This window comes from Synchiropus splendidus, chromosome 7 (assembly GCF_027744825.2).
Source record: "Synchiropus splendidus isolate RoL2022-P1 chromosome 7, RoL_Sspl_1.0, whole genome shotgun sequence".
Classification (NCBI taxonomy): Eukaryota; Metazoa; Chordata; class Actinopteri; order Syngnathiformes; family Callionymidae; genus Synchiropus; species Synchiropus splendidus.
The window spans coordinates 7,000,956-7,027,952 of NC_071340.1; the positions used below are offsets into that span (position 1 = coordinate 7,000,956).

A 26,997-nucleotide genomic window follows, 5' to 3' on the forward strand; every position below is an offset into this window, starting at 1 on the left:
CATTTATCTCTGAAGTGCTCACCAATTAAGTTCGTAACACTTCATAGTGAAAAATGAAACAAAAAAACTCTTAACATATGCTGTGCTCACTCCAGTACATATTCATATGACGGGCAAAATGGGTAGAATATTAATAACTGAAGTGAGAGTTCGAGTTAGAGTGAACAGAAATCGGAGGAATAATATAATATAATTATGTTAAAATGTATTCATAAGCGATATCTAGATATCTAAGCACACTGATATGTTTAATAAAAAATATAATCAGTAATAATAAATGATCTAATATAGCTGCTACATAGCTGCTGCTATATATAATAGTTTTTTTCAAAAACAACAGGGGATGAAGGCTACGTTCAGACAAAGTTATCTTTAGAATTGTAAGAGAAGAGGAGCAGGTTAGTGAGAGCATCACACTGAGAAGAGTCAGTGCTTCTCCTCAGGGATCTCTGACGAAAAGAAAGGTCAGCAAATCAGATGAGAACAGCCTGCATGTGCTTTATCATGCCACTCATATTTATTCGTTTGTTTTTTTTCAGTTTTAAGAAAAGGTATGACACAACACTCATGTAAAAATCAACACAAACAACGTCACATTCCATAAAATATTTTACAAATAAATACTCCATTAAGAAAAACAACATGGTTTGAGAAAAAAAAAAAAACCATGAAAACGAAACAAAAAAATGTGTTGTTGTTGTTACCTGAAGAAGCGATATATGAGGAAGAGGGTCATTTTGACTGCATGGACACAAAGAGCCTCTTAATGAGTGTGAGTCACCTTCACGTCCACTCCAGTGTGCGAGTGTGTGTTCATGTGTGTCAAGCATAACTGTGTTTACAGGGTCATTCATGGATGCAGAAATATCATTTGCCGTCTAATTGATAATGGTATTTCACTGAAGGTTACCGTCTGTTGAGGTTGCAGCTCGATTCTGCCACTGCAAAGCAAATGTGTGTTTTAAAAGAAAGGGGCCGTTTGCTGTTCCATAAGGTCTCAGTACATGGAGCAGAGGTTGTCCAGACTGTTCTCTGGGTTGCGCGGCATCTCACTGCGGTCCAGTAGACGGTATTGGAAGGAGACACGGTTGATAAAAGTTCCACTGGACACCAAACGCACCACTGAGTTATCGCAGCTGATCTTCATGCGTGCTGGAACCAGGAGAAATCAGACTTGTTTTTGTTGTATCATGATCCGCTGTTATTGAAAACAGAGGCTTTAACAGCCAGTGAAAAGATGACCACACATTTTCTTAAGCCCCACCGCAGGGTATGTCGGTCATACCCTGCGAGCTTAGCGGCAATAACTTATACCAACAACCCTGCATGCTTCACCGAGCACTTCCATGATGGAGGTTGATGACATCACCCTGACTCCTGCAGCGATCGATGCTCATGGACATAAATACATTAGATAGAAAACTGTGTCCCTCAAACTCACCGAGGCCTCCGGTAGAGAAACACAAATCAGCGACTGGAAACATGGTAGAAGTGTCGACCCCATTTCCTCCCAGCAGCTCCACGTAGTCACCCGAACCGGAACAACCCAACCTCAAGCGCTGCTGCGGATCACACACCAGTCAGAGGTTAAAAAGATGCAAAAGAAAGAGGAGCTGGATCTTTAACACAAGTCTTAAACCCCTCGCTGTTTAGACGCTTCATTCGTTTCCATGCCAGAAATGTCTATAAATTTGTTGTGAAACCTGAAGTTTTTGCTGCATCTTAGACCTCTTAAGACCCAAACTTTTTGGAGTTTTGCTTTTTTGCAATTTGAGATAGGAACTACTTAGGAGTAATAACAAAACTTTGGAAGGAACGTTGTTGTTTTGCAAAGAAGAATCACCTTGTTGGTGGGTAGTTATTATTCACAACGTCAATAATAATTTACAAATATGGGTATCATTTCCATCTCACATGAAGCTGGAGACTTTATTTTGCATGTGCGCTAGATTCATTCTCAAAATGTGGGCTCAGTGTCCAGAAAACGTGTATTATATATGGGCCCTAGCAGGACAGTGTTGATTTCTGAAGCACTCACGTTGCTAGGTCGCAGAATATTTCATGAGATCTATTTACAAGCTAACTTCACCAATGCCTTTTCCAGCTGGACTTGATGTGAGAAGTTCTTGGAAATGCAACCAGATGATGGCCTTAAAAGAAGACAACCTCAGCTGCAGCCGTGTCATCAAGCCGCAGCTCTGCTCTGAGCTGACACTATCCAAGGCAGATTCCTGGGCATTTCTTCAAGTTATGACGCTGTGATATCTGGAGTCGATCAAAAGTGGGACAGACTTCACCGCTTCGGAACATGAGATTAAAATGAAACCTCTTTGCTTCAGGTCCAAATATTTCAGTCAGACTTTATGTCAACTGTATGATCTGTTTTGGTTTTCCCGCTAGAGAAACATTGAGAACTGCTAAGGACAACTCATGTACCTGCTGCCCCTCAGTCAGAGAGCAGAGGGAATATGTCTGACTGAAGAAAGGTTTTCTCAAGGCGTGACTCACCACCAACACTGCTGGTGTTTCAGTGAACATGTTGGTGCATATGTGTGCGTCTTACTTGTAGGCTCAGCTCGTTGCTGCGGGCCTGCCCCAGGCTGAGTTCTGTCATCCGGATCTCCACCGGATAGATGATGGAGAAGCTGCAGTTCCTGCGCTGATACGGCATTACCATGGTGAAACTGCCTTCTGGACTCTGTGACATGATGTTACAAGCTGCACACACACACACACACAGAGGGTTGGAAAAGAACAGTTCCTCATCAGCAGAGAAAGTCATTAATGAGATCTCATGCAACAAATTGGACATGATCAAAGCAGACTGAGGCAGGGGGACACAATTAGAGCCCAGCATGGAAATCCAATCTCACTTCTGATCACACAGATAAGAAAATAATGGAATATAAATTGCTTACAAAATGGAAGAGTAAATAGGCGGCGGCAGGATTCGGAGCGGTTCGCTCACGCGCTGCCGGTGTTTGTTTTCACAAACAGGGAGCTTCATGCCAATCAAAGGCGAATTATCTCATTTATATGGAAATATAAATGAGCCTGGAGGCCCATGTGAAACACACACAAAGCCATGGATGTGATCATTTGTTGTTTTGTTTTTTTGAAGAACAATTACAGCAGTCCTGCCATCAGGTCAAATTTACTTTTAAAATATTTCACTGCGACAATAATAAAAGGTCGCGAGTTAAGGAAACTTGAAGCGTCTAGAGAGGTGAGGTGCCTGGAGCTGGTGGAGGAACAGATGGAGAACAAGGTGCATGCCGATGGAAGTGGGTAGAAAGCAAGGCTTTCGGGACACTGGGTCTAACCACCGCACAGAGGAGGCTGCAGAATATAAACATCAAGATGGAGCTACTTGAACACAGGACAGGGTCTGGTCAGACTGGGTCTGGAGGAAAGTGTCTGTTGTAAAAAACAGCCAGTGACCCCAGGAAACCACAGCAATGGCTTGTGGCTGAGTCAGAAGATGCCTCAAAAACAATACTGACTGAAGTAATTTGTAACGCAGAGGGTGGACAACAGCGTGATTAAACTACTGTAGTAAAGGTAAAAACATGGTGAAGTAAACTATTTAGTTATCGGTTAACAGGTCAACCTTATTAAGCACGTGGCTTTCAAGACTTTCAAATGAGCAGCCCAGTGCTGTACTGTTATGAGAGAAGCCTCTGTTGTATTCTGGGTGATTTCAGAGCCGTCTCTGAGATGTCAGTTCAACTGAGCGTCCCTAATCAGCCAGCCAACCCAGGTGAGGGAAGAGGCTGCTTTGTCTCCCTGCCATGGTCATGCTGTTACTTGAGACACTGTTTCTGTGAAGCGGCTGGAAAACAAGCAGGTGCATCTCTCACAGTCTGCCTGGGCTTGTCGCTCCCGGCCTTGAGTGATGCTCATCTGAGCACAGATCAGACATCTGACCATGAATCACATGGATGCATGACCTTGGCCCCCGCTTTGTGACTGGATATTCAATATCTCCACTCACGGAAGGGATTGTGCAGCTTTCGCACGGCGAGGGTGAAGCCACTGTCAGGACTCTGGATGCGGAAAAAGATCATGGCTACGTTCTGCGAGGAGCGGCTGGATGAGCCGGCCGCGGAGGAGGAACAGTAGTCGGTGTAGCGCTGGTGCAGCGGGAGCGGGTGGTCCTGGCTGCTGGGGAACTTCTCACCCTTTAGTACCCAGCCGTCAAACATCTGTGAAAAACACCAAAATCTGACTGTAATATTCAGGTGTGAAGAGAGACTCTCGTTCCATGGTTCCACAGTGAAGGAGAACACTTAAATTGCATTTGGAAAAACGAGGACACACAGCGATGCTCACATCTGTTTGAATCCTGCCTCACTGACAGTGTTGAAAGATTCTTGTAAACCTGACACCAGTGGTGACGTCACGGAAAATTTGTTGGAAAGCGATAGTTAACATCTGGTTTCATCCTGAGGCTTCACTCCACCCGGCACTTATTTATTATGCGAGTTACTGCTGTACATATAAAACATATTTCAGACAATAACACAGACATGGGGGAGAACTGGCTGGAAACACGGCCATGTTTTAACGCTTGAGAATAGTTCCAGGGGCTTCGCCTCAGGTGGACCCCTCTTGGCTATAGATATATTTGCACGTCAATATCTCCGGCCGCATTCGGCAGTTCCCAAAAAGACCTCTGTCCAAACCTGAAACACCATTTTTGGACTGATCTAAATGCTCTATTCACTTCAGGGTTCACAGGAGCGTGTTGCCCCTTGTCTCCCTCTTTACTGCTGAGTACACAGATCGGCCCCAAATGAACTAAAAGGGCATCTGAGTCTGACTCAGGCTTGGCTCCACCACCAAAGGCTTTTGATCCCACTCACGCTCAGGGTGATGTGACCAAGTAGAACAGTGGATTTAGTTTGCTGTTTGGCCCTCAATCTCTGATCTTAACCCGCTTGGCAATATTTAAATCAAACAGAGGAGGATGAAATAGACAGAGGTTCCACCCGTTTCTGCTCTGTAGTTGGTGGAGTGAGAGTGTGTGGGTGAGTGCGTGGAGGTTCTTAATCAGTGAAGCCAACCTTGATGAAGTCGCCCTCCTCGCAGTCGATGCTGACGTCAGAGAGCTCCAGACTGATGACCTCACTGGGCTCGGCGATGATGAAGGTGGCGCAGGCGGGCTGCGGTCGGGAGGCTTTGAAGGTGAAGGAGCCTTCGGTGGCTAGCATGTCCAAGCACCCTGAGAAGATCAGATAAATAATGCATCATCGCTTTGCAGGGCAAAGAAGGCTTAAGCCAAACAGACTGAAAAGCAGATTATTTGTTCCAAGATAATAGATTCTTTGGTTGGCTGATTTAAAAGAAAATGTCAAGTCACAAGCATTAATTTTAATGTGAACTCTCAAAACAAACTTATTTAGAAGATATGATGACCCTGTGAATGAAGTGAAAACTTTGTATTTATTGTTGAGTCAATATATTTGCATGTATCTAGTGTAGTAGTAAGTAAACAATACACACAAGTTACTCAGCTTTGAACTCCATGACGTGAAATATAAGACAAAGATGCAAATCCAATAAAGTAAGAGGTCTCATCTTAGGAATGTTGTGTACATCACTGTGGTATCATAGTCAACCTGGGAATACTTGTCATGAGGATTAGTAGTAGCCAGACACATAGAGAAGACATACTCAAGTCAAATTCAAATGAATGCCAAATAGCCTGCTGCACTTACTGAGAGGTCTTTGGAAAACAAAATCCTCCGCCTCTCTTTTCTCCATAGAGATAAGAGACAATAGTCCATCGGAGAAGTCGCTGTCCTGAAACAGGATGGAAAGTCATCACAGGTGACTGCAGAACTTTTGGGTGATCAAGGGGTGTCTTACGTCGATGTAGCGGCTGACGATGCTCCTGGATGAGAGGGAAAGCAGGAAGAGGAGCAGCAGGGCTCGCAGAGGCGCAGACATCCTGACTCTGGGAGCAGAGGAGGAGAACTGAGCCTCCTCTGAGGTGGCTGCTTTTATAGCTGCGGAGACGGAGATCCACTCCATGTTACTCATGCGTGCACCCTGTTTGTTACAGTGTGATAGCAGTCACAAAGAAGCTCTTCCCTTTTCTTGTAACAATAATAACACCAGCAGACCAAAGAAATAAACCCTTCTACTTTTAAGGAGATAAGGAAAGAACAAATTAATTCAAAGATTCATCCATTTTAGCAGTGCTCACTTTGTCAGCATATCAACATGAAGTAAACCAAGAAGTAAAAAATATGTTTGTTTTCCTATCTAGAGAGAGTTTCCAAGGCCCTTTAGTCAGGTGTTGGGGCTGACTAGAGTGGTGCACTCTGGTTTCAGAAGGTCTCATTGTAGCCACCTCTGTGAGTGGAAAAAGGAAGAGAAGAGTGTCATGCTTGAAAGACAGAGTTAGCAATTTCCTGGAGAAAGTTTCCAGAATTTTGTTATAGAATAAACAAGATGACAGGATCACGCAATCCCAGTTTAAACATTTATTATTGAGTTTATTTATTTATGGTTTTCGTATCGCTGTATTTTTCAGAGACATTTTCTTTTCGATAAAAAAGGAAACCATAAAACAGAACAGGTTTTGTGTCACTGCGGGTGCTGTCTTATTGTTTTTTATTTTTATTTTTATTTTTTTTTCAATTAAAGTTCTGAATAAATTCGAGATTTGGATCACCAGTCCAGAGACATCTAGTGGTGATCACAGAGACTGCAATCACCATATTGTTCCGGGGAAGACACAATTATAATTACAATAACAATTATTATTAGTATTATTTCCTCATTGGTATAATATATTTCCAATGAATTGTTCCTGAATCTCAGCCTCCCAGAGAACTCCACTCACGTCACTGACTGACCCTTTAAACTGATGATGATGGTGAATGTTTCCTCAACTCATTCCTGTCCACTTCCAACATCAGTTTGGCAAAGTAATGCTTCAAAGGTCAAACTAGTGTGTACGGCGTGATGATGGCGCTGTCGGGGTGGATACCATCCTCACACATTATCCAGCGTGGCTGCACCAAATCATGGCCGACATTTATCTCCCTCTAATGATAGTTGACATTTTCTGCAGTGATGAAGGCTGCTGACGTCACACATGGGAGACACAGCAACACAGTCTTGAAGACGATGAACAATATGTGGAGCAACATCAACACAACCCTCATGACCTATTCAAGAAGAGTTAATTTAAGCAGAGTCTTTAATCACTGGTCTTCTAGTCGCAGACTTTGTGTCGAAAGGACGCCACAATTAATAGGAGGATAATGCATGATGCGCTAATGCTCATGACAGAAAGGAAAATGCTAGCACAAAACTAGACAGTGTGTGATTGTGCTGTGTCCTCTGCTATAGTCTTCGTCAAAAGTTCAAGACCACCCCCTCAGTTTATGGGACCTCATCACACCGCCTCAAACTGGATATGAAATATGAACACAAATATTGTCTCAAATTTCTCATGAAATATGCCCTTGTAATCCTTGTCTCCATTGCACAAATCATGTTTAGAATTTGTGGATCCATATCGTAAAGGTGTGAACACCGACCTCTACCTTGCATGTCCCGATCTTCCAATTCATTGAATCCTTAAAATGCGCCAGTCTACTCATGGTAGGGTTCACATATGTCAATCCTGCCTCCACAGAAATAAATCCATGACTCTCAAGAGCAAATCCACATCTTCATGATGGGAGCCCTTGTCTCCAATACGTTTATCCATGTTTGTATTCCATAAATCCACCATTGCAATCTACAGTATCAGGTCTCAGTTTCAATAATCTGTGTCTCCAATGAGTGAACGTGTGTCCCACTTCATAAATTCAGGTCTTTGATCTTGTTGTCTAACCCACAAAATAGCAATCGCAAAATATGAATGAATGTCTCTAATCTGTCTATCCAAGCGTCCTATGTCTGAATCCATGACCCACTCTCAAAGTTCCTATTCGGTGAGCACGCCTCCCACAGGTGCGTAATCGGATGTGAAATTCCTATTTTCATCATTAAGCTTTTAATAAAGCTGTGAGCACCTGCCTTTTCATTCCACTTATGTCTCCAATTCGTTTGGGGGACAAGAGCATAGTTAAGTATAACACCAGCATCTGATGAAGATTCTTGGGATTTGAGTTTAAATGTGCTTTTTCAGGTGTGTTGGGCTCAGTCAGCTGCAAAATACAGTAGCTGAGTCTAATGAGATTATGAATTGGAGCTCAAATCTGAAAATATTTCTGCTGAACACATGGTCAAGTCGGGCATGCGTGCGACTACTACTGCTATGAATGTTTCTGTTTGTTCATTTATTATGATATTTTAACAGAATGGCCCTTCACTGACCTGTTAAACTCTGAAGTCAAGATGCAAATGTGTTGAAACAAGCAGCTCTAACTGACTCTAACTAACATTAGCACAGTCATCTAAACAAATGTTTTGGTTGTTTTAAAAGGCTATTTCCCAAATAAAATCCATCATTTTACCTTTTATAATTCATGACAAACTCACGTCAAGCAGATATTAATCAATGAAAGTTCAAGAACGTATTATAAGTCTCCTGACTCACAATGAGGAGTGTTCACTGTGGTTTAGGTCGTCGGGTTGCTATGTACTTACTGAACAACAGCAACATCTAGTGGATCTTGTGTGAATCCGTCGCTCTGAGCAGGCGATTGCAGTTCTGTGTAATTATATTATATTATATTATATTATATTATATTATATTATATTATATTATATTATATTATATTATATTATATTATATTATATTATATTATATTATATTATATTATATTAACCTAACCAGACAATCTTTACCTCAGTCCCAAAACCAAAGCCTCTGGATGGTGTGGAAGAAATATGAGAGGATTGGAAAAGTAGTAGAAGTGGTGAGGGGAATCTGCCACATCGCATTTGAGGACAACGATTACTGAGCTTTCTGGTGCTAATCTTTAAGAACAAAAGATTATGACTCTAGCGACTGTACAGGGATCAAATTGATCGGTCACACCATACCGAGAAAGAGCACCACAGATCCCTTGTCTGCTCGGAGTACAGAGAAGGTCAGAAGGAGTGGCACTGTGTCTGTGTGGATCTGGAGAAAGCCTGTGTGGTGCTGTATGAGGAAGTCAGCTAAATCTGAGCAGTATGTGAGGGTCGTGCAGAACATGTATGAGGCCATTGAGACAAAGGTGAGGGCTGTAGGAGGTAACATGTCGGGTGAAAAATGCTTGTAATGGATGCACCATCTTAAAAAAGAAAGCAAAGACAGCAACCATTGGGGTTCAAGAGGCGTGATAAAGAAGGACATGAAGAGAATAGGTGTGACCCAGGAGGATGTATGAGACAGGTTAATCCATGAAGCACCAAAATTGCGACTCATAATGGTGAGTCCATTCGCCGTGACAGTCCACAAGCAGCACAGAGTGGTTCTCTGCTGAAAGATGCATATTGAAAGCAGGGCAAAGGTTTAGTCATCGGTAAAATATGTAAACATTTATAAAAAAATATAATCTAAATGCATGCTAAAAAGTCTAAAAGTGTACTAAGGCACATCATCGCAAGGTTGAGACTAAGATCTGGTCAAGAAATACCATAATTCAGTTACTGTGTAGATGTATCATTAAATACTAAATAAGTGAGTGGGCCTTTAAGGCTTGGACAGAACTGCGTGTGCTCATCACACTTTTCTCACGGCTCACAAAGACTATCAGTTAAGTGATATTGGACGCCCTCTGTGGCACCATTTCATCTGATCATCAGGCAAGATTTGCAGACATTAGCGCTTTAATCTCACACTGCAATCCCAGCATGCAAGTGTGATCAGTGCACCTGCTTCAAGAGTGAAGCATAGTGCCAGTGTTTCAGGCCTCAGTCTGAGGCTTTTGAAGGGACACAGCGCTCTGTAGTGGTCAGTGTCTATCAGAGAGAGGCACAGAGTGGCGAGGGAGGAAGTCAACTTTTGATACGCCTGTGCCTCAGTAACACTGGACATCACAGCTGCTGTCCTCGCTTTTCAGTGTGGGCAGCAGAAGGCTGAGCTTGATACTGAAGTGCTCGTGGTCATGATATCACTGTGCATGTGTACGGAAGCAGAAACACACCCCGCAAACGCACCGCGGTCTGAGCCAACACAGCAGTCCGACTGACCCACCCATTCATCTCCTGAGGGGGCAGTAATGAGGCGACCCTCCCAGTTTGGAGCGACTTGACAGAGAGAGATGACTCGAAAGCCCACATGGATTTTCTCCACGTCCTCCTCCTCTCTGCTCCTCTGCCCCCAAACATGGTTAATTCAAATTCTTTAATGAGGAGCGATGGATAACACACTCTTCTTTTAATTACCTTCAAGCCCAGAACTACGGGGGGAGTTTGGTCAACTCCCACCTGACGCCAGTGTGTGTGTGTGTGTGAACTCGTATAGAGCTACTTCTGGGGACCAATTCTTGGAAGCACACCTCCTTCTGGGGACCTTTTGCTATTTGGGGCTATTTGTGGGGACCTTTTGCCGGTCCCCATGAGGTTAAGTCTCAGTTTAAAGGATTGAAACTTCAAAATAGCTTCAACATTATAATTCATTTTAAGTTTGTTTCTAGGCCCAGGATAAGGTTAGCCATTTGTTTTGGATGGTTCGGTTTAGGCCGAGGGGCTGGGGAAAGCATGCAAGCAAATGAAATGTCCCCACAAAGCTGGGTGTGCATGTCTTGCCATACTTGTGAGCTCCAACTGCTTGCAAGTTTGTTTAGGATGGTTAGGTTTAGGGCAAGTGCCTGGGGAAGGCATCATGTCAATGAGAGACCCTCACAAAAATAGCAAAACAAACGTGTGTGTGTGTGTGTGCGTGTGCGTGTGCGTGTGTGTGTGTGTGTGTGTGTGTGTGTGTGTGTGTGTGTGTGTGTGTGTGTGTGTGTGTGTGTGTGTGTGTGTTTGTGCTACCACACTCGCTCAGATTAGTTCTGAAGTCAGGGTGGATTCAACAGAGAGAGTCAACAATCTTCACCAAAGGTTAAATGAAACTTTTCCCACCATCAGTTTTCAGCATTTATTGATGTTCAACAAATGTAGTTTGAAACAATATGAAACATTTAAAGTGTATTGAAAGCTTTCAAAAGGTTCTTATTGACCTTACAGCCAGTCAAATGGCCGCATCTGGCCAGCTTTTTTCTGTCTTTCTCGATGTTTCAGACACTTCAATCTTTTATTTATCATTAGTATGAGTGGAATAACAAGGCCTTCACAAACTGTGTAGTCCATCCACAGAGAAGTCCAAACAGATTTTCTTCTCAGTTGTGTAAGATGTACTTGTACTGTAAAAAAGTGTTCCCTCATCCTTCACCGTCCTCTGAAGTCTGGCCAGCTTTCTGGAGCCCTATTGATGAGCAGGAATAATCGATGGCCTGAACGACAAAGATTCAGTGCGGTGCATAAATGTATTGACTGAGAGCAGCTCAGCGCTGCCGCAGCTTCTGGGTTTGATTCTGGCCCTTTTGAAGGCACAATAATTGTTGGAGTCTCAGCGGAGTTGAATAATTTGGTGAAACCACCCGGACACCAGATAGAATCTATTGACCATCTGTCTAGATTTACTATATAATAAATTATTAAATGGTATAATAAATAGAGATTTTTTTTATTTTTTGCACGTGGCGATGATCATCCGCACGATGGCAGTGTTGAGCCAGCTGTTTCCTAGAAGAGTGGTTGGAGCGCCACTGGATGTGATGGAAGAATTGTGTAGTCAAATCAAGATATTAAATATGTTTGACCTCATCTTTGAAGACTAGGTGAACTTATCTGAGCCCCAGTGGTCGCATTCTAGCCCTTGGCATTGTGTTGTGTTCTCATAGTTTTTGTTGCAAGACAGTATTTGAACTTGATGATGCCATTGACTTAAAATGTATCATTTTTCTTTTAGCATTAAAGAGTCACACTAACTTCTTAAAGACAGAATTATGAAACATCTGACTTTTGACTAATCAAACTATTATATCCTTGTTTTTCCGCCCGATATTGATATTAAAATTTGCTGTCCATCGTAGTATTTATCAGGTATTTATCAGTCATACTACCAAGCCTTTTCACATGAGTGTCTCCCATGCACATTTATTGCTTGCATGGCAGTCCAAGTCTACTGGTTTATCTTGAGCAGGTGCATAAGGTTGTGCTTTGAGCCTGTGTCTGATGGCCTGGTCTTGCATCCTTTGCTGAGTGAATTTGGCCAGTTGTATTGGCATTGTTTTTCTTTTTTCCCCAGTAACTAGTCAAAGCTCTTGACTAAGCTCTTGAAGGGAAATGTAAAGCTCTCTCTTTTGGCTCAGCTCTATGGTCACCACCACGAGACTCTAGACTCAACCAAACCATCTGCAGATCTCCAACTCTACCATCTCTCACCTGTGAAAAAGATGCAGAGCTGGATCTCAATGCCAACCACCATTCAGCGAGGGAAACTCTTACCTTACCCAGCAATCCTCTCTCCAGCACGTATGGTTGTCTGACTGACCAGTTCAATTGGCTAAATGAGTTCTCATCACTTCCAAACACAAACCCTGGACAACCTAGGAACACAAAACATCAAAAAGAGAAAAGAGATTCATTTAGCTGAAATTGTTTTTCCAGAAATTAAAGCCCATCCTGATGTTTTCCAGTTACCACGGAGCTGTGAAGTTCAAGTTCAGCATGTTGCAGTTATCAAAGTTGAAAGACAAGTTAGCAAAATCCATGAAAACTTATTCCATTCTATGTCCAGATATTAGCAACTTCTAGATCAATCTGAGGTTTATTTGCATCTAGACAACCCACCTGACGAAGAGGAAACACAAGTTACGTTGTCTGAATGTCATAGCTTCTACTTCCTGTTTGCATTCGCCATCTTGGATTGCGTTCTTGGGGTGGAATTTCCGACTTGGATATTCTATATTGGGTGACTTGAATGGGAAGTCCTGAGTTTGAACGTTCCTTTGTGTCATAACTGGTTACACTCATGGTGCCGGTGCCCGTGCAAGATTCTCCCGGCCCATGGCTTTGATCCTGCTTGGTCTTCTGGTAGCACACCTGGTTGAATTGGACCCTTCTGTTTAACATTATACATGATCAACCATGATCAATAAAATAAGCACCTTTGACACGCAGTTGAAATAGTAAATGGTAATTGTCAAATTCTTTTTTTCTGTGAAGAACAAGTGGTGTTCAAAACCAGTTTTAGCCATCTGCACCTAGAGTCAATAAATAATGAAAAAGACTTGAGACATTAAATTAGTTACTGATATAAAGTTCAGATAAACATTGAGCTTATTTGTTTTTGTAGTTCACACATTTTCACCTCGCTGAACCCGTCTCCCTGATTATTCCCCAAAAGTTGGTCAAGTCTGCTACTTCTGGCAAAAATCAGAGCAGGAAAAAGCCCGGCATGTAAGTTTTCTGCCGCTGGTTGGCGAGGCCGCGCACGACTGGCTCATGTAATGAATGTTGATAAAGTAGAAAAGCTGCTTTAATCAGGACGGATGGCTGTGCAGAGGTGGAGAATGTCAGCGCGAACAGCCACAGCTGCTTAGTGAGAAATCCAATATTGACTGTCGGGATAAATGTCCTGCATATTCTCTCATCTGTCCCCCAGGCCCCGGGATTATTCCTCTCACGTTAGCATTCCTAATTGGATTAAAAATGGCTTGTTATTGTGAGAAAAACGAGTGAGAAAAACCGTCATAATTATTGCTTTTCTTGTGCGGAAAATGTCAAAATCTGGTGCCGAAGCAAACACTTGACTGATGGTGTTGGCCGTGGGAATCAATGAGAAGCAGCTCGCTCACACTTCAGTCCTATGGAGCAAGAAATGTCAAATCAAAGTCTGATATTTGTGACATTTAGTCTGCTGCCTTTTGCTGTTTTATTCATTTGAAGACGAGGTGTTTTATGCAGACTGCAGAGGAGAGAGGGAGCAGACAAATCCATCAGGCGTCCTCTGGGCCCGCCGCCGTGTACCACCAGGATGAGCCATTAACAGGAAATAAATGCTGGATGCCATAAAACTGACAGCGTCTCATTCATACTGACACCCAGGCTAAATTACACATAAAAGCACTGATAACATCATCATTAAATATTGATTTTAAAGACGCTTGAAACGAAAACAACTTCTCATTCAGCTGAGGGTCTTAAATTAAAAAAAGGGGCAATCGCGGAGGTATTTAGTGGAAGATGGACAGATGCAGATGAGAGGAGAGGAGGGAAGAGAGAGGAAGGTAGAGGGCTGCGGGGGAGATTTAAGGCTGAGGCTCAGAGCAGATGTTGGTGCTGATGAAGATGGATGCTGCTTGTTGAGATGCAGAGTTGTTATCATGAGAGGCTCTCGCAGCCTCCTCGCCCAGATGTCAGCGTGTGTGTGTGTGTGTGTGTGTGTGGGTGGGTGTGTTTAACACCACAGTGGAGAGGGAGGTGGTGAAATGAGCAAGCCACATGTCCACACAAGTTAATATCCCCACCATTTTACCTCCTTTTCTTTTACAGAACACACACTGATATTGAGCATTTAGCAAAGAAACGTGGCATGTGAGTCCAACTTCTGATCGCTCAAAATAAGGCCAGGCAGTTTGTGTTTTCTTTTCTGGCAGTCGGGTTTCGTTTGTTGGCTTATTGTCAGTGTTATGGGTTGTTAGTGCTACTGAATTGTGCATCCAACCAACGATGGATAAAGAATATTGAAGTTCCAGGATGGCTTAAATGAAGAGGATAGAAGAGACTATGGCGGGTTATTCAGGTAGGGTACCCTGCCCAAACCTGAATTGTGAGGGTTGATGGTTTAACTTGCCGACTGGGATGACTGCATATTTGGTACATGGCTTTTAGCATTACAAGTGTCTGTACACTGATATAATGATGCAGATCATTTTTTCCCTTTGTTTTTCCTCATAGTTTTTAAAACGGTTTATTCTTTTTATATTTGATATCATATTTATATCATATTTGTATTCAACCAAATAAAAAGGACATTCCTATGACCTCCAAACCCAAAAACGATCAATGGTCAAGGGTTTTTTTTCTCCCCTTTTTCAAACAGGTCTCAGCAAGCACAGGCAGGAGACTACTCTATGACATGAGATGCATATATGAACATAGCAACAGCAGTTCATGGTATTTAAGTCAGCAAGTAAGGGTAAGAAATGTACGTTTTTGCAGCATTATTGCAACTATTATTACTTATTACTTACTATGATGACGTAAAGATGCAGTTTATTAACCACTGGGTTTAACAGGGAAGTGATTTATACAGGAAATGAGAAAAGCTGTGTTGTTTTTGGTATCCCGCGTACTCAATAGAGCAAAATAGCAATCAATATTAAATATCCTCATTTCTCCCCAGAATTGAAATCACTGACTTATTTTTCACATCTCGATGGGCGGCACTGATGCAACATTGTATCCATAGCTTGTTTAGCAGACGGTGAGCCGAGCACAAAAAAACACCTCTGGATATACAGTACAGAGTGTTCATACATTTTAGAATTCCTGAATACAACTTTTGAAGGCATCACAGATAAGTTCAGAAACATGTTCATCAGAGGAGCTGATGAAAAACGCAAGTTTAATTTTGGAAGCAGAACAAACAGAAGATGATACGTAGATGCTAACTCTGCTAGCGTGTTCTCAGAGTGTCTATGCATGTACCAACTGTGCCTATCATACCAGTCAGTGTTAAACTGCGGCGACATTAGTTGGGTGATGGTTACTTGCTTCATCTCCATAATAGCTACCCGACGAAGGTTCTCTATAACTTTTTTCCAGTCACAATTTAGCATCTACATTTCACCAAAGTGACCTTGTTATTGCACATGAAATAACAGCCACAGCCACCATCTTCAGTCACAAAAATATTCTGTCTAGAATTATACTATTTCACTGTTGCTTTTAGATAAGAAAAATAGTACTTTGGAATTGAACCAATGGTGGACTCACAATGAATTATCATCTCAACTTCAGTCTAACAAGATCCTATATATTGTGATAAAATGGAGCGGTTGAATTCAAACAGTCCCTGAAATGAATGCTTGCTTCTCTCTTTCAAAAATGTCTTTTCAGGACCATCATTAAAACAGTACTGACAGTGTAATAAAAATAAAAATGCATGTGTGCCATGCTTCAGTTTGGTGTCTAAATGCAGTGAATTCTTTTTCATATCTGAGCAGCTGGGGAATGAAAACTGACCAGGATGGCGACCTGCTCACCACGATTCCACCGCACAATTCCTCCTCAGTTACAGATCAGCTCTGTATAATCATAATAATTAATGGCGGCAATAAGAGCTCTTTGTCTAGACTGATTGGTTCAGATCAGGCTGATCAACAATTGCCTAGGAATTAGAGCGACAAAGAAGCATCTTTAAACCGAATCAAACTGAAGATTCCAGACCCTGTTGAACGAAGATTCCACAACATCACAGCAGCTTCACCGGGTTACCGCACATACATCCTATTGACAAGTGAATCCAGCAGCTGAATACAGCAGCTGTGAGTCTGTGTGTGTGAGATGCTGAGAGTGGTAACCTGGTCCAGCAGGAGAAAGGGAGTAGGACAGAAACACGTGGGTAATTGATCGCTAATTACTTCTGCTGTTGTCGTCTATTGTGCCCTGACAGACATTTGCCCCGGGACGTCTATTCAGACCCCAACAATCCAGCCATGGCAGTATCTGAGGTGCTTGTGAGCCCTCAACACAGAAGGGTGATAATGGAGACGCACCCGGAGAGATTTGAACGAGGAGCAAGGATGTAAAGATAATCTGGAGAAGAATTCAAGAATGTCAAGATTCAAGCACTGGATGTTTGATGATGTTTTTGGGACCATGAGGGGGCGCTGCAGCTTCCCAAAGATTTAAAATCCAAGACCATAGTTATTCCATCTGAGCTCCCCATAAACTATTTCTTGTCTTTGTGTGCAACACTTTGAACACTTAAAACTACAATTCAACATAGACAGTGTGTCTATATGTTCCCAGAAGTATTTGCTCACCCGTCCAAATGGTCAGAATCAGGTGTAATAATCACTTGGCCTGGCCACAGGTGTATAAATCAAGCAACTAGGCCTGCAGACTGGTTTGACCAACATTTGTGAAAGAATGGGCCTCTCTCAGGAGCTCAGTGAATTCCAGCGTGGAACTGTCATAGTCCAGTTGTGAAATTTCCTGCTCCTAAGCAGCTGCAGCTGAGCAAATACTTATGGTCATATAGTGTATTACAAAATGTTGCTATGGTAAAAGCTTAAAGCGCATCGCGATGATCCCATCTGGGGCGTCACCTCCCGCTGTAAGTTACAGTAAAGTGCTGAATCTCACCGTCTCCCTCTTCCTGTCTGATCAAAGCATGAGAAATTAGCTAATGAGAAATGGGTCGCACATTTCCACAAACTCATTAACCCACAAGCGAGTGAGACTAATTGCAGCGTTTGGGTAATGTGGTTCCACATCTGTTCCTGCAGCCAGTCAGAGCTGGAGCTGGATGTGTTGGGCTGAACCAAACACGGAGGTAGGTTTAGAGAGCCGGCTCTCGTCTGCTCACTGGAGCAGAAGACTGCTATTTCTCCTGATATTAGCACTGCTACTTACAAGGATAATATGAACAAGAAGTTTGAAAAAGAAGCTTTGAAATCTATTTTCTTCAACAGCCCAATTTGGACGGCTTCATTCAAGTGGCTTTTGGAGTGGGATTTGAGTAAAAATGCCATTAAAGGTATAATAATATCTTTGATCTGCGTCAATGATCCATCAGAGTGTCAAGAATATGTGTTATCTGGTGTGTTGAGATTCAGGCACTTTTTTATGATGAACTTTGTCAATATTTCCGGTTAGTTGTTGAATCAACATTCAAAAAGGAACTTGTACAGAAAGAATGTTCCCCACTGTAGATCAATGGTAGGTAAAGCTAAAAATGTGAGAAGAAAGTATAAAAAAATAGAAAATAAAATTTACCGCACAGCATCAAACATTGACCTTCTCTCAGCCAGCTTGCTACTTAGAGTGCAAAATGTGACGTGACTCTTGCTAGAACCAGACTCTTGAAATTGTATTCTGCAGTGTGTGAATGATGTGGCTCGAGGACATATGTCCATCATCATGTAGTTCTATATACACAAAACTACTCAAAGAAGCTTGGGAAAAGCATTCTTCTTAAAGTCCCATGCCATGTAACAATGACAACATGGATCGACGTTTTCATTTTGCATCAATGTCATTGCATCATTCATAAATATGTTTATGAATTGGGCGATTGGCTGTTACTCCACCAACTACCTAGACATGACCTTACTTGTAAAATGGCACCATCAAGATGTTTTGGGGAAATGGCTCTAGTTTCCAAGGCCAAAAAAAAGTGAAGATTTGAATGATGAAATAATCCCAGATTAACACCAAAAGACATTGTTTTAGCTCAATTTGTGAACAGTGCACTAATTGAATTCCGCTTTGCTTTTGATTGTGGAAATACACATCCTGAAGACCTTGGATTACTCTGTCATGCTAGGAACATAAACTCTTGATTGAATTTCACTGTATTTACACACAGTCAGTCATGTTGCTTCATTATTGTTGTGAAATAAAATTTCTTGGCCCAAACCAAAAATGAGGTGACAGAGACCAAAAAATGGAAACCAAACCTGAATGGAATTCAGACTCTTAAAAGAGTGTACTTGTCATTGTTTTCCCTCTGTGGTTGCTGCAGTTGAAGGAACAGCGTCTGCTGCAGATACAGAGAAGCTGCTCTCTGTAGTTAGCCATAGTGTAGCAGTCAAATCCACCCCAGCTGAGACCAAGACATCACTGTGTCTGGACAGTATGGAGACCGAGACAAGACTGAGTCATTTGGAGATCAAGTCTGAGACAAGACCAAGTCGGTGTACTGTATATAAGGAGTCTGATCCACAAATGAGCTGCAGTGGGTGCACCTTATTGGTGTCTCCTGACAGGCACCCATTGTGGCCCTTTTGTGGATCAGTTTGCGACCCCAGATAAATATCAAAGGAAAAACACGACAAAACTGAACAAAAGGCCATGATCCTTCTTTTGCCAATTTTGCTTACCAGTTATGACTTTTTTTTCTGTAGGTCTCGACCAGTCTTGAATAGAAATCCTGTGTCCGCTCAGTCTGAGACCGAGACAAGACAGAGTGAAAACGCATTGAGACCAATGTGTGACAAATACCTTAAAATAGAGACTAGTCTCTACACCAAGGCTGATCTTGAGTACTACAACTCTAGTTAGCGCCTCCATTGGGCAAGAATAGCGATACATTTCAGCATTAAAACCGACGTAATGTGGCTGACGCAGGATCTCACCTTTAGCAGTATAGCAAAGACCCATATATGGATTTCCTGCATCCAAGTGCAATGCAGACAGGGAGATGCAGCTTCACATGTTACGGTTATTCACCATGATGGTCATTATCAGAAACACCTCCGTGTTGGCTGTGTTTAAACTAGATGTGACTCGAGAGCCTTGCCCGCTGGCTGTGGTTTTGCTGGCATCATCACAACGTCTGGTTTCGCCCATGTTGTTTGGGTGCTAAAAACATTTTTTGGTGGCTGTATTTTTGTTGTATTTTCTGTCTGTGTCTATCATGAGTGTATATGATAAGTAACTGAAAAGGTGACTTGCACTACACACAACTCAGCTGCCTAGGTGTGAGTGTCTGACTGAAAAGTCACGTCGGCTTAGCATTAGGAGATGTAGTGAATCTACAGTAGAACCAACCGTGAAGCTGAAGCTTGACATGTGATGGAGAAAAATTTCAGCTGTGGTATATTGGAGGGATTCATGTGTTTAAGTTTTTCACTTTTTCTAGTGAAGGTAAAACAGAGCTTGATGACATTCAGATGCCTTAATCCTATTTCCGTATCAGAGTTAACCTTTGTGTTGGAGCAGGGAAGTGGTATTTGCTGCTTAATGTCATTGAATCATGCAGGCACACAGGGAAGAGCGCTAAGAGGAATCAATATACTGCACAGTCTGCTCTTGGTATTTTCAATAATTCATTAAATTACTCCGCACAACTTTATGTAAATAGAAAACGTGGGACGCAACAGTTTAATAAAGGGAACATGATAAACTTTTGTTAATCATGATTAATCCTTTGTTTAACCCTCCTCGCGTGGTATCAAAAACTCCAATTATAAGTTTACAGGCAGCAGCTCGTCGTCGGGTGATGCCATATCTCATCAATTAGTGCACCTCGACCATGAATTGGCCTCCGCGCTGACAACCAAATGGGGTTAACACGCAGATTAATCTGAGCCACTGTGATATCAGGCTCAAGTCGACACTTGCAATGCCTCGCTCACAAGCACACTTCCTTCATGGAACATTGTTATTTACCTGTGCACGAGTCTCGGTTTACAGCACTGATATCAAAGAAGCAGGTTTACTTCTATGCAGATGATGTTTTGAGTCTAGTGTTCTTATGTTGGGAAAAAAAACCCCGACAAATGTACATGTTGTGACCATGGAAAGCTGCTTGACTCCCATGGATAAAGGACTTATGAGGTTTAGTTGCCAGTCTTATGGATATCAGAGCCAAATAATCTGAATTTCAGATGAAAATGAACATAAAGCGCACTCAGACTGCAGACCACAGCATGTCCTCCCATGATCAGATTTTCACCTAGTACTAACGTCCTGTATTTAAAGCTCATTGTTGATATGCTGCTGCTGCTGGAGATTTGCAACATCCTTGGAACACTGTCGCTTTCAAGAGCAACATCCTTGTTGTTAAGCCTCCATAAAGTCATCTATTGCAGCACTAAAACAAGACTGAGTGAACAAGGGCAGATTTTGGCACCAAGTGGAAGCTGTCTTATCAGTTTGATCTTATTAAGTTATTTTTTTTTTTGTTATGTCTGGAGCACAGTGGTGAAGGTCATTGATGAATTCCTAACCCAATTCCTGGATGGTAATCATATACGCCACTAAAAATCCTGAAAATTTCAGTGACAGTCCTTTCACTGACAAGCAGATAACTGTAGGCAAAAGTCTGCTTGACAGAGGTGCTGAAACTCACGAGTGAACTGAAAAATGACATTAATCATTGCATCTTTCGACATTCTTGAAAATTATTTTTATTCGTTTGTCATTTTAAATCGGTATACAAACCTGTCAGTGTGATGTATTTCGATGTCGGTCAAACATTTAAGAAATGTATCAAGTAATAGCACATACAATAAGATCAACATGTCACAAAAAAGACCAGTAGGTACATAGCAAGAATGTTTTATCCACACAAAACATCCTAAAAAGACACAGAGAGAGGTCTGCTGACCGGTCCCCTCCATGTCCTGATGGACACCCTCCCTGTTAGAAGTCCGAGCCATTAGATCCACATGCACAGTGCAGCAGCGCCGGAGACCCACCTGCAGTCCGAGTCATCATCGTAAATAACATAACACAGTTCACCTGAACACAATAACACGAGCAGACACTCGGTGGAAACGCTAGTATGATGATTGTTTGGTTCTCATTCTCACGGCCAGCGAGTTTTCCAGTCAAGCCCCTCCCCTGTGTTTGGCACCTTAAGCACACTCCCACATACCCACAACTGTCCTTTCGGAAGTGCCCGACAACCACAGTGTCCATGTCCCCATTACAGAAGAATATTTATATATATATATTCTAGAGTCACTTTATGCAAAATGGTATCGTGAGGTCCAGCTTGCATGTAAATTGTATGACTCTATATTATTACAAAGTCGCATGACCAGTGAACGCCAAAGGCTAAAAGAAAACTGTTTTTTTTTTTGTTTGTTTGTTTGTTTTTTTATCAAGTGAATTTTAGATTCGCTAATCAAATTTGCTTGGAGTCAAAATTTTCAAATTTGACTCCAAAGCAATGAAGTATGTTTAATAAAGCAAAAATAAATAAATAAACAAAACGTCCAATAAACGTGAAATAAGCATTGTTTTTTTCTTCAGACCCTTCCGTTTTTCATAACTTGCAGGGGTTAAAAAAAAAGAAAAAAAACATCACCGGAAGTCCTGCGTGTAAACTGGCATTACCGGAAGTATGAGATGTCGGTAAGTAGTCATTGACAGATGGCGTCCACTGTGCAACGCGTTTAAGAAGCAAGGTACTGTAGCCGACTCTTTGAGAACTCTAGCAAGCAAAAACAAAACACAGGATGACGTTGTTGCTATTGTTTCGTGATACATTCACGTAGCCAGAAACCATTCTGCTCTAATACTTGAAAGTACATCAGTCATCGCTGTTTGTTTTTGCGTTTTCAAACACTGTACTTCTGCCGGAACCATATCGTCGTTCGAGGTGGGAGTGTGGGTGCTTGGCTTTTCCCTCAAAGCTCGGTTTTTTTCCGTATCGGTTCATGGTCCACGCATCCAGGGGATCAGCGCCTCTGCTTTCAATAAGTACAGATCAATACAATTATCGCTAAGCGTCAATGCAAGATAAAACCTTTGATAAATAACTTAAATAACCGTTTGTTGTCCACGTGTCCATTTTCTCGTCAAAGTCCTTTTTTCGCTTTTAGTGCAGGCCTGATTTTTGACGACGTGCTGCGGATAGATGTGGGAAGTGAAGCGAAGGTGCCTCCGAGGGCAGGACTCAGCTCCGTGCTGAACTGCGCACATTTACGTGAAAGCGCGACAACAAGAGCGTGATCTACGCCACGTCCCCGTTTAGGACAACGTCTGTAAGTGCTCCTCAAATTGTGTTGCCCGTCAGTTTAATGTGTTCTGCTTCATAACAAAGATGCGATTAATCGTCACCTTCTTTTGCGACCTTGCTCTACACAAATGAATTACTAAATAAATAAGCAAATAAATAAATAAATAAGAAAATAAATATAATCTACAGTGATTGAGTCAGAACAACGAGAGACAAAATTAAGTTTAGAGAGCAATATTCATTTTAAGACAAGTGAAGCTTTGGTATCTTCATTAAATCCTCCATTTTGGTTACAAATATGTTTTCTCAAGAAGAAAACATCTTTAACAGAATATTCTTTGGTCAAATTGTGTCTATATTGTATTGTCTGTTGTTGTATTGTCTGTATTGTCTATATTGTGTCTATATATGATATATAATGTACGATGTAGTAATTGTAAATTTCTTTTTATTTTCAAATTCAGAAAAGATCTGATTTTTTCCCCCCAAGTGAATCAATCGACTTTGTTGACTTGTTTTCACGTAATTGTGCGACTTTTAGCCTGAATATTGAGTCCTGCACTCGGATGACTTTCACTGTCACTCGTTCGACATCTTCCACGCGTCGCAGTGACTCTCTCGCTTGTTTTTAGATATCAAGACTCAAACATGAAAAGGGGTCGCGGGGTGCTGTGGAGGGTTCCTGTGGGGGACCAGTCACTAGGTGAAGCTCATGGAGACTGTGTGCTCCAGAGCTTTACGCCGCAGGGACGCGATGCTGGTCCCTCTCCACATGTCACTGTCCGGGGAAGTGCACAGCTGCGGGGAGCCCGACACGTTCGTGGGTCCGGAGAGAGATGCCGACATGCCGGGGAAAGGCGTCTGGTAGAGGTGAGACTGTAGCCCGGAGCCGTTGGAGGACAGGCCGTTGGATAGGGCCATGGTGTTGGGCGGGGGGCCGTGACCCAGACTGCACTGGGACAGCGACTGGGCCATTCCGGGCTGGCGGCCGAGGGCCGGGGGCAGCTGCAGTTGAGAGACCCCCGGCATCCCCGTGGCCCAGCGGGAGTCGTTGGCGTGGAAGGAGCACAGGCTGTTCTCCATGGCGGCCGCCGCGGAGAACTGTGGCAGACCCGGCGTGGGCAGCAGCGTCCCCGGCGCGCGGAACACGTTGGTGGTCTTCTTCCTCTTCTTCCACTTGGCGCGTCTGTTCTGGAACCAAACCTAAAACCGGGACACCAAAGCGTCACATAACAGACAGCAGGCAAAACACCTTCACTTGAAATTATCAATTATCATTTCGTTTGCACTACATTATTATTATTATTATTATTATTATTATTATTATTATTATTATTATTATTATTATTATTATTATTATTATTATTATTATTATTATTATTAATAACAATAATGTATACGTATGATCTGAATTCCTTCGAACAATAGTGTGCCTGTGCGCGTAGTCATCCCTCCCGCCAAAATTGACCTTTTTATTAATAATAAATATAATTTTAAACAATATGAACATTATTATTGGTCTGAATCAAGCTACCTATAAAAACGACATTCAGTGACAATATCTAAATTTCAGTATACATGGCTTACATGGCTAGTGAGATGAAAATACTATTCAACCCCCCTCACAAAACCTTACCAAAATTAAAATTCAACCATAAAAAAATGCTCTGTATATCTGGAATGTTAATGTCGTAATTCGCAAGCGTACTATAGAACGGATAGTTGAAGCACAGAGTTAAACATATAACTATATATGTGACCACATCTTAAAGATTCCATCATGTCCGCGCGTGATTAATGCGCACAGTCCACGCTGCGTGTTCTAGTCTCGCTCTCATTCGACTCATTCACCCGTGAACTGGCGCACAAACCCATTACACCGCAGCGGGAAAGAAAATGCAATTTCTCATTCCATTAAAAAAGTTACAATATATTCTTCGGTCCTATTAAGACGTCGCTGATGGAGCAGTTTTTTAAAGGCACCGACCCAGAGGCTCCGTCTTTGATGGATTTCACACTTCACACACTTTTGCCTGATCACATTGGGAGTAGATTATTTGTTTGTATCAATCTGAATGTAAGTTATTTCAGATACATTCTACACAAAAAAGAAAAAAAGAATAATTCGTGGGTGTATTATATAATAGCATATTCTTTGCAACGTAGAACTGTGGTTCACACATTATTTTCGATTGTTGCTGTCCATAGTGCTGAAATACACTGACGCCTGTTTTTCATTCCGAGTTAAACCGTGGTGGTTTATTTCACAAAAAACAAACAAACAAACAAAAAAGCTAAATACAGTGTTTTCATTTTTCTAAATGCTTATAGTCAGTCAGAAACCTCAACATAATAATATTACATAATCAATGCGATCTCTCTAACTCTGCTAACATTTGGAGTTAAAGTGTAAATAGTAAATAACAGCCTGAACTCGATTATTTTAGAAACAATAATATTTATTTATTATAAATATCGTGTCTCTGCCTCGACAATAGCCGTCAAGGTGCCGGATGTAGCATCAGTTATTTAAAACAATCATTTGAAAATGCTGGAGGTGATGAGAGTAGATAAAGTAGTAGATAAAGTAGTCAATAAAATGAAGAACCATAGTGTGCTTAGTTGGAATTCTATTCAATTATAATTATTATCTTTTCTTGTTTTAGGAAAAAAAAACACGGCGAATCATAAAATATATGGTTACTGGTCCTAATGATACGGCTGATTATATGAGCGAGCAAACGACAGGGAATGCAGTAATTTAGTATAAAGGTTAAGAAAGTGACAGTCCAAGCTAATGCCCTTTTTATTATTATTTTTGTCTATTTAATTTCATTTAGATTTTGAAGTTTAGTTTTTTTTAGATGACATGGAAGGATGAAACACTGAATGCCATGTGAACCACCATAATTTTCATGACACTCGAGCCAGTAAAAAAATCAAAATGGTGGGTATTATTATTAATTTTTTAAATCATCCGTATAAAGGGGGGACCGGGATGCATTTGCGCGCGCAACAGATTCGCTACACGAACTCGTAAACAATAAAAATAAATACAATCAAATGCATTTGCGATCATGATCAGATCTACGGAGATTAATCCGATTTTTATCCGTTAGTTTCACGCATGAAATGACCGCACTTCCTAATGACTCGCGGAGATGATGGTCCTGTTCAGATGTGCAGGTCAATTTTTGCGTAAACTCCAAACAAGAGTCGAGTATTTACCTGGACTCGGGACTCGGTGAGGCCGATCCTCAGCGCCAGCTCCTCCCTCATAAAGATGTCAGGGTAGTGGGTTTTGGCGAAGCTGCGCTCCAGCTCGTTCAGCTGGGCCGGAGTGAAACGTGTCCGGTGCCGCTTCTGTTTCTGCTGGCTGGTGCTGTTGCTGTTTGGACCGGAGTTCTGTTGCTGTTGCTGCTGCTGAGGCTGCTGCTGCTTCTCTGGTTCCTTCCCATTGACCGACATGACGGCAGAGTTGGATCCCACCGTGGTGATGTCTTCGCCGGGGAGAAGCGTGGTTCCTTCCACGGACTCGGAGCCAGGAGCCATGTCCCCGGGATGATCCGGTACTCCACCGCCCAAGCGACACTTAAGAGCTTCTCTGTGTCCGAGTAACTCCGCCGCATCTTTCATCCCTGCAATCGAGTCACCGTTTTTCAAGCACCAGCTTTAAACAATAAAACACATTTTTTAATCAATGTATCACTAATCTAATCTGTCAGATAAGGTCTGGCTAAATTACGACAATAAACCATTTAACACAATTAAAGACAATTGATGAAAAGGTGAAAGAGAAAAAAGTCTTACAGTGGAGTTTAGCCCCGGAGTTTAGTGAGGACAACTCACCGAGCCGAGCATCCAGGAGGTCGGCGTGAGAAAGCATCGCGTACCGCTCCAGGGCGACTACTTCAATTTCTGTACAAATTCTATATCGTCTTAAATGAGCCAAAATTCGCTTGGTGGTTTTTAAAAGCAGCTCCGTTGCATTATAATGTGCCTTAGAACGACGGGGAGGCGCTTATTAGTTGAAAGAGCCTTCAAATTTGAGCCAATCAGAGAGAAGACGCGCAAACATCACAGACTCTCCCACTTTTTTTTTTCTTCCTGGAGCCGAACGGAGCTACGATTCAATCCTCCGCCATTCCGTCCTCTGATTTATTATCTTTCCATGCTCAAATTATTCCACGTTAAGCGTCTTAATGTGTTTGTTTAATCTGGAATAAGCTGCCGCGGTGACGGGACACCTGTTTGTGGCCCGTCGTCTCCGAGTCCTGATTTATGACGCAGCGGGAGCTACGGCCGTCACGTGGCCCGCGACATTAGCGTCAACGCCTCAATTCTCCGAC

The 26,997-nt window shown here is 42.2% G+C and overlaps 2 protein-coding genes across 3 annotated transcripts; both read right to left on the reverse strand.

The window, feature by feature from the left end:
* Positions 1 to 355: 355 nt before the first annotated feature.
* On the reverse strand, positions 356 to 5,958 carry LOC128762609 (corticotropin-releasing factor-binding protein-like). The gene is made up of 7 exons (XM_053870959.1): positions 5,872 to 5,958; positions 5,721 to 5,805; positions 5,067 to 5,224; positions 3,995 to 4,205; positions 2,564 to 2,718; positions 1,442 to 1,562; positions 356 to 1,152 (listed from the first exon to the last, which is right to left on the reverse strand). The coding sequence occupies exons 1-7, from the start codon at positions 5,950 to 5,952 to the stop codon at positions 998 to 1,000; spliced, it is 966 nt and encodes a 321-aa protein (XP_053726934.1). The 5' UTR covers positions 5,953 to 5,958; the 3' UTR covers positions 356 to 997.
* A 15,147-nt stretch (positions 5,959 to 21,105) lies between these two features.
* On the reverse strand, positions 21,106 to 26,617 carry LOC128762701 (homeobox protein orthopedia B-like). Of its 2 annotated transcripts, none has more exons than XM_053871131.1 (3): positions 26,498 to 26,617; positions 25,877 to 26,286; positions 21,106 to 23,851 (listed from the first exon to the last, which is right to left on the reverse strand). In XM_053871131.1, the coding sequence occupies exons 1-3, from the start codon at positions 26,532 to 26,534 to the stop codon at positions 23,348 to 23,350; spliced, it is 951 nt and encodes a 316-aa protein (XP_053727106.1). In that variant the 5' UTR covers positions 26,535 to 26,617; the 3' UTR covers positions 21,106 to 23,347. The 2 variants fall into 2 exon arrangements, with proteins under 2 accessions (XP_053727106.1, XP_053727104.1); XM_053871129.1 differs by having other exon boundaries at positions 26,459 to 26,612.
* Between the last annotated feature and the right edge of the window lie 380 nt (positions 26,618 to 26,997).

What these genes read in the sequence shown, in the direction of transcription:
- LOC128762609 (XM_053870959.1), bottom strand. Translation starts at nt 5,952, where the DNA reads ATGTCTGCGCCTCTGCGAGCCCTGCTGCTCCTCTTCCTGCTTTCCCTC. An exon ending in TCGTCAGCCGCTACATCGAC is followed by an intron (nt 5,806 to 5,871) that starts GTAAGACACCCC and finishes ATCCTGTTTCAG; the next exon opens with GACAGCGACTTCTCCGATGG. An exon ending in GCAACGAGCTGAGCCTACAA is followed by an intron (nt 1,563 to 2,563) that starts GTAAGACGCACA and finishes TGTGATCCGCAG; the next exon opens with CAGCGCTTGAGGTTGGGTTG.
- LOC128762701 (XM_053871129.1), bottom strand. Translation starts at nt 26,534, where the DNA reads ATGCTTTCTCACGCCGACCTCCTGGATGCTCGGCTCGGTGAGTTGTCC. An exon ending in CTCCGGGGCTAAACTCCACT is followed by an intron (nt 26,287 to 26,458) that starts GTAAGACTTTTT and finishes ACTCGATTGCAG; the next exon opens with GGATGAAAGATGCGGCGGAG. An exon ending in TCACCGAGTCCCGAGTCCAG is followed by an intron (nt 23,852 to 25,876) that starts GTAAATACTCGA and finishes TCCCGGTTTTAG; the next exon opens with GTTTGGTTCCAGAACAGACG.